Below are 7,055 nucleotides of genomic sequence, written 5' to 3' on the forward strand. Positions count from 1 at the left end.
CCCACCAGCCCCCTGCTGGCTATCCTGGACCCTGCCCACCAGCCCCCTGCTGGCTATCCTGGACCCTGCCCACAAGCCCCCCTGCTGGCTATCCTGGACCCTGCCCACAAACCCCCTGCTGGCTATCCTGGACTCTGCCCACCAGCCCCCCAGATGGCTATCCTGGACTCAAGCCAGCAGTGCCTCGGCTGACTCTCCTAAAAACCTTCCTCCTCCACAGGTTCCTGGACCATCCTCTCCCACAACCCCACAGCTGGTCCAGCAAGTCATTTCCTTTCTGCCGTTAAAACACACTCCCAAATCCACCACCATCCCCCATTACAGGACAGTCATCAAAGCACGTCTGTGTGGAACCCCAAGGCAGCGGAGGGGAGGCTGTGCAGGGCTGGACGCCCAGGCACCGACACCCTCCCCACACACCAGACTCAGCCGGAAGAGTACTAGCTCCCTCCTCCATTCTCCTCCTCCCCAGGGCACCCAGCGGACCCGCCAAGACAACACACGTCAGGCCTACCCACCTGCTTGTTGTGTCGTAAGAAGTGGTAGCCCAAGGCCAGCTTCTTGTAGGCCTCGCCGTACTTCTCGTTCCACCCCTCAACAGCCTGGATGGCTGCCCGCCGCAGTTTCTGGGCCACCTCCCTGGGGGGCGGCAGGGGCTGCTCGTGATCCGTGCCCAGCGTCAGCTCCAGGAACTCTTGGAAGTTGGAAACAACCAGCACCCTGAACTGATGCGACCGGGCGAAGAGCGCGTCTACCACCTGGAAGGCAGAGAGGCGGATCTCAGCATGCTCTTGGTTCAGCTGGGTCATCAGCAGGTGGTACGCGTGGCGGAGCTGATCCTCTGAAGACCTGTGGGTGCAAACTGGCTTCAGCCAAGAGCTCGGCTCGTAAAGGACAAGGAGGCTCATTGGTTCCTCCCCAAATTAAGTACACGCTCCCTGTATACGGACACAGCATTCATGTGTGGCAGAGACCCCTGGCGGTCTCCTCATCTTCATTCTCCCCTTCTGGGGCACGGTCAACCAATACGGCCCTCGGCGAACCTGCCCACCTCCTGCTTGTGTATGGCCCTCAAGCCGAGGATGCTTTTTATGTTTTAAAATGGTTGAAATAAAAAGAAAAAAATAATACTTCATGACACATGAAATTCTATGAGATCCACATTTCAGTGCCCGTAAGGCTTTCTTGGGACACAACCACGTCCGCTCATTCGTACACTGTTGTGACGGTTAACGATGTGTGTCAGCTTGGCTGGGCCACGATCCTCAGTGGTTGGGCAGTTATGTGATGAGATAGTTATCCTCCATTTTGTGATCTGATGTAAGCAATCGGTTGAAAAGGGAGTTTCCTTGTGGGTATGGCCTGCATCCAATATACACGGAGGTTCTGGCAAAGCTCGCTCGCTTGTTCTCCATCCCTCATCCAGCTTGTCATCATCAGACCTCCAATTCTTGGGACTTGAGCCAGTGGCCTGTTGTCTTGCCTGCCAATCTTGGGATTCATCAGCCACCGCAGCCTGTGAGCCAGCAGCCTGTCGTCTTACCCGCCGATTTTGAGATTCATCAGCCCCTGCAACCTGTTAGCCAGCAGCCTGCCATTTTACCTTCGATCTTGGATTCATCAGCCTCCACAGTCCACAAGCCAGCAGCCTGCCATCTGACCGGCTGATCTTGGGCTCAACAGCCCCCTGCAGCTACATGAGTCAGGAGAAGCCTCCAGCCTGACATCTGACCCACGGACTTGGGACTTGCCAGCCTCTACAACCGTGTGAGCCATTTCCTTGAGAAAATTTCTCTGTCTCTCTACATATATATATGCTCTTCACTGGTTTTGCTTCTCTAGAAAACCCACGTCTGTCAGTTTGTCTTACTGCAGAGCCTTGCGTGTTGCTGTAATGGTGGAAGCTATGCCACCAGTATTCAGATACAAGCAGGGTGGCTCATGGTGGACAGGTTTCAGCTGAGCTCACAGACTAAGACAGACTAGGAAGAAAGACCCAGAAGTCTACTTCTGAAAAGAATTAGCCAATAAAACCTTATCAATAACAGCAGAATATTGTCTGATATAGTTCCAGAAAATGAGCCCCTTGGGTTGGAAGACACTCAAAAGACGACTGGGGAAGAGCTGCCTCCTCAAAGCAGAGTCGACCTTATTCACGTGGATGGAACAAAGCTTTTGGGACCTTCATTTGCTGATGCGGCACGACTCAAAATGAGAAAAAACCATTGCAAACATCCCTTAATAATTGGAATGTGGAATATACAGAGTATGAATCTAGGAAAATTGGAAATCATCAAAAATGAAATGGAACACATAAACATCGATATTCTAGGCATTGGCGAGCTGAAATGGACTGGTATCGGCCATTCTGAATTGGATAGTCATACGGACTACTATGCCAGGAATGACAACTTGAAGAGGAATTGTATTGCATTCATAGTCAAAAGAACATTTCAAAATCTATCCTGAAGTACAACAGTGTCAGTGATAGGATAATATCCATATGCCTACAAGAAAACCAGTTAATATGACTATTATTCAAATTTAGGCACCAATCACTACTAAGGCCACAGATGAAGAAATTGAAGTTTTTACCAGCTTCTGCAGTCTGAAATTGATCGAATATGCAATCAGGATGCATTGATAATTACTACTGATTGGAATGCAAAAGTTGGAAACAAAGAAGGATCAGCAGTTGGAAAACATGGCCTTGGCGACAGAAACAATGTCGGAGATCGCATGATAGAATTCTGCAAGACCAATGACTTCTTCATTGCAAATACCTTTTTTCAACAACATAAATGGCAACTATACACGTGGACCTTGCCAGATGGAATACATAGAAATCAAATCGACTACATCTGTGGAAAAAGACAATGGAAAAGCTCAATATCATCAGACAGAACAAGGCCAGGGGGTGACTGTGAAACAGACCATCAACTGCTCAAATCCAAGTTCAAATTGAAACTGAAGACAATTAGAACAAGTCCACGAGAGCCAAAGTACAACCTTGAGTATATCCTACCTGAATTTAGACACAATCTCAAGAATAGATTTGACCCATTGAACACTAATGACCAACGACCAGAGAAGTTGTGGAATGACATCAAGGACATCATACATGAAAAAAGCAACAGGTCATTAAAAAGACAGGAAAGAAAGAAAAGACCAAAATGAATATCAGTAGAGACTCCGAAACTTGCTCTTGAATGCTAAGTAACTAAAGCAAAAGAAAAAACGATGAAGTAAAAGAAGCGAATAGAAGATTTCAAAGGGCAGCTGGAGAATACAACGTAAAGTATTATAATGACCTGTGCAAAGAGCTGGAGATAGAAAACCAAAAGGGAAGAACACGCTCAGCATTTCTCAAGCTGAAAGAACTGAAGAAAAAATTCAAGCCTCGAGTTGCAATAGTGAAGGATTCTATGGGAAAAATATTAAACGACGCAGGAAACATCAAAAGAAGATGGAAGGAATACACAGAGGCATTATACCAAAAAGAACTGGTCAACGTTCAACCATTTCAAGAGGTAGCATATGATCAGGAACTGATGGTACTGAAGGAAGAAGTCCAAGCTACGCTGAAAGCATCGTCGAAAAAGAAGGCTCCAGGAATTCACAGAATATGAATTGAGATGTTTCCACAAATGGGTGCAGCGCTAGAAGTGCTCACTCATCTATGACAAGAAATTTGGAAGACAGCTACCTGGCCAACCTACTGGAAGAGATCCATATTTATGCCTACTCCCAAGAAAGGTGATCCAACTGAATGTGGGAATTATCGAACAATACCATTAATATCACACGCGGCTGCAGCACTACATAGACAGGAACTGCCAGAAATTCAGGCCAGATTCAGAAGACGACACGGGACCAGGGATATAATTGCTGATGTCAGATGGAGCCTGGCTGAAAGCAGAGAATATCAGAAAAATGTTTATCTGTGTTTTATTAACTATGCAAAGGCATTCAGCTGTGTGGATCGTAACAAATTACAGATAACATACAGAAGAATGGGAATTCCAGAACACTTAATTGTGCTCATGAGGAACCTGTACATAGATCAAGAGGCAGTTGTTCGAACAGAACAAGGGGATACTGTGTGGTTTAAAGTCAGGAAAGGTGTGCGTTAGGGTTGTATTTTTTCAACATACCTATTCAACCTGTATGCTGAGCAAATAATCCAAGGAGCTGGACTCTGTAAAGAAAAACGGGGTATCATTATTGGAGGAAGATTCCTTAACAACTCGTATTACGCAGATGACACAACCTTGCTTGCTGAAAGTGAAGACGATTTGAAACACTGATGAAGATCAAAGACTACAGCCCTCAGTAGGGATGACACCTCAACATAAATCCTCACAACTGGACCAATAAGCAACATCATGATAAACGGAGAAAAGACTGAAGTTGTCAAGGATTTCGTTTTACTTGGGTCCACAAACAATGTCCACGGAAGCCGCAGTCAAGACATCAAAAGACCCATTGCGTTGGGCAAATCTGCTGCGAAAGACCTCTTTAAAATGTTGAAAAGCAAAGATGTCACCTTGAAGACTAAGGTGCACCTGACCCAAGCCATAATATTTTCAATCGCATCATACGCATGCAAAAGCTGGATAACAAATAAGGACGACCAAAGAAGAATTGATGTCTTTGAATTGTGGTGTTAGTGAATACTGAATAAACCCTGGACTACCAAAAGAACAAACAAATCTGTCTTGGAAGAAATATGACCAGAATGCTCCTTAAAAACAAGGATGGCGAGACTACGTCTCACATACTTTGCACATGTTATCAGAAGGGATCAGTCCCTGGAGGACATCATGCTTGGTAAGCACAGGGTCAGAGAAAAAGAGCAAGACCTTCAACCACAAGGACTGACACAGTGACTGCAACAATGGACTCATGCATAACAACGATCGTGAGGATGGTGCAGGACCAGGCAGTGTTTCGTTCTGAAGTACCCAGGGTCGCCATGAGTCCGAAGCGACTCAACGGCACCTAACGACAACAGAAAACCCAGCCTAAGACAATTGTCTATAGCTGCTTTTGCAGAGCTGAGTTGTCATAAGAGACCATGTGGCCCGCAAAACCTAAAATATTTACTCTTTGGCTCTTTACATACCATCCAAAGTGGAGACCACACCTCCCAGCCTCCCTTGCAGCTAGGTACAGCCAGTGACAGGAGCGAAAGCAGAAGGGTCTCTGGCAGCTTCAGGGAGTCTGCACTGGAAGGGAGCTGGCACATATCCTCTGAGCCTCTTCTGCCCCGCTCCTGCCCCCGTGGGTAAATCACTGTTATCTGGAGGTTTTCTGGGGCATGCAGCTAAGGCTGATCCAAGTTGAAATTTTTTTTTTTTTAAGAGAGATTTTTTTTTTCCATTGTACTTTAGATGAAGGTTTACAGAACAAACGGTTTCTCATTAAATAGTCGGTACACATATTGTTTTATGATATTGGTTAACAACCCCACGACATGTCAACACTCTCCTTCTTGACCTCGAGGACCTTTTTTTTTGGTGAAAATATACATAGCCAAGTTGAAATTTTTGATCAAAATGTACAGTCTCTATCATTTAATAGGCAATCAGCTAAGTGGTCCTGTTTGGTAAACTCAGGACACAGGGTAATCAGTGAGTCTCAGTGTACAAACCCAGGGTCTGAGAGGAAGGCGTTTTCCCTCCTCGTTGCTCTCCGGCTGCCTCAAGAGATCTGCTCGTGCACAGCACAGATGCAGCTAGCACTGTCTGCTAAGGAAGAGACGGCTGGGGATGGACGTGTTGGACATGTTCTAATGTCTAAAGACAGACAGGGCCTGCCGAGCCAACAAGCAACTCGCCCTCTGGGACCTCTAACCTTTCCCAACACACATTCCTGTCACAGGATCTGGGCACTGGGGTGCCTTGGGGAAATGACCTGGGCCTGTATGTTCCTTTGGCTGTTCTTTCCCAGGGCGAGGGAGGTAATTGTGGGGGCGGGCAGGGGATGGCTGAAATATATGCCGGTGGGCAGAAGGCCAGACCCCAGGGGAAGCCTCTGTCTCTGAATATATTACAGACCCACTGGGCCAGTCAGTCATGAAATGCTGAACCCTGGTACATACTTGCAAATTTTCTTCAGTTCCTTCATTTTCTCAGGATTCAGAAGGGATTCTCCGGAAGTTGTGAGCTCTTCTACCAACCTGGAAAGTTCCTGATCCATATCTAGAAACATGTAATGCAGAGATGCCAAATTACAACCTAGTACTTTACAGTTCACTGTTTTATTTACTGTCAAATGTTTATGGAACTCCATATATGACAAGCATTCCAGGAGGGTCCATGAAGCTGAAGTTGTCCTGCCACTGCCACCATGAGATGCCCCCCGGGAACTATAACAATTCAAGGTGGAATTCACGGTGAGTCCAACAAGACCTTTGCGGTGATAATTAGAAAAAGTACACAGAAGGGAAGAGAACACTGAAGCTCCATGATCACACAGGCTTGGAAAATGCAGCTGTTCTCGGGTTTGCGATGTACACAGCACGTTAAAGGGATGACTATCACTGTCTAAACTATATTTAAGCTGGCTTTTCCCAAATTCATCTGATGTGGCACTCTTCCGCCTGCCGATACTACGTTCCACAGGACAGCCTCTGGATGGGCTGCAGAGAATGAGGAGCGGCCAGTTTTATAACAAGAACCAGATGAAAGGGCTTATGGAGCCCAGGCGCAAACAGACAGGTGATCCCGGGCACCAGTGCTGAGCTGGGTTGGGCACTAACCAAAAAGAAAACCCAAACCCGTTGCCACGGATTCGATGCCAACTCATAGTGATCCTACAGGACAGAACAGAACTGGCCCATAGGATTTCCAAACAGCAGTCGGTGGATTCAAACTGCCAGTCTTCTGGTTAGTAGCCAAGCTCTTAATCACTGTTCCACCATGGTTGGGCACTGCAGAGAAGAAAAAGGCCGGGGGTGGGAGCGAGGCCAAGAAATTGGATAGAAGTGGAAAGAGCAAGGGAAGGGCGGGGGAGATGCCCAGGCAAGTCTTGGACTGAGACTCGGGCAGCTT

At 46.9% G+C, this 7,055-nt stretch overlaps 1 protein-coding gene across 1 annotated transcript in view; it reads right to left on the reverse strand.

Moving 5' to 3' along the window:
- Positions 1–6,804, reverse strand: part of UVSSA (UV stimulated scaffold protein A) — a 49,140-nt gene extending 42,336 nt beyond the window's left edge. The window contains exons 1-2 of the mRNA XM_004383526.2: positions 6,104–6,804; positions 519–849 (exon numbers count right to left, since the gene is read on the reverse strand). Coding sequence (XP_004383583.2) covers positions 519–849; positions 6,104–6,294 — 522 coding nt within the window. The 5' untranslated portion in view covers positions 6,295–6,804. The remainder of the gene's footprint in view (positions 1–518; positions 850–6,103) is intronic.
- Between the last annotated feature and the right edge of the window lie 251 nt (positions 6,805–7,055).

This window comes from Trichechus manatus, unplaced genomic scaffold (assembly GCF_000243295.1).
Source record: "Trichechus manatus latirostris isolate Lorelei unplaced genomic scaffold, TriManLat1.0 scaffold00111, whole genome shotgun sequence".
NCBI lineage: Eukaryota > Metazoa > Chordata > Mammalia > Sirenia > Trichechidae > Trichechus > Trichechus manatus.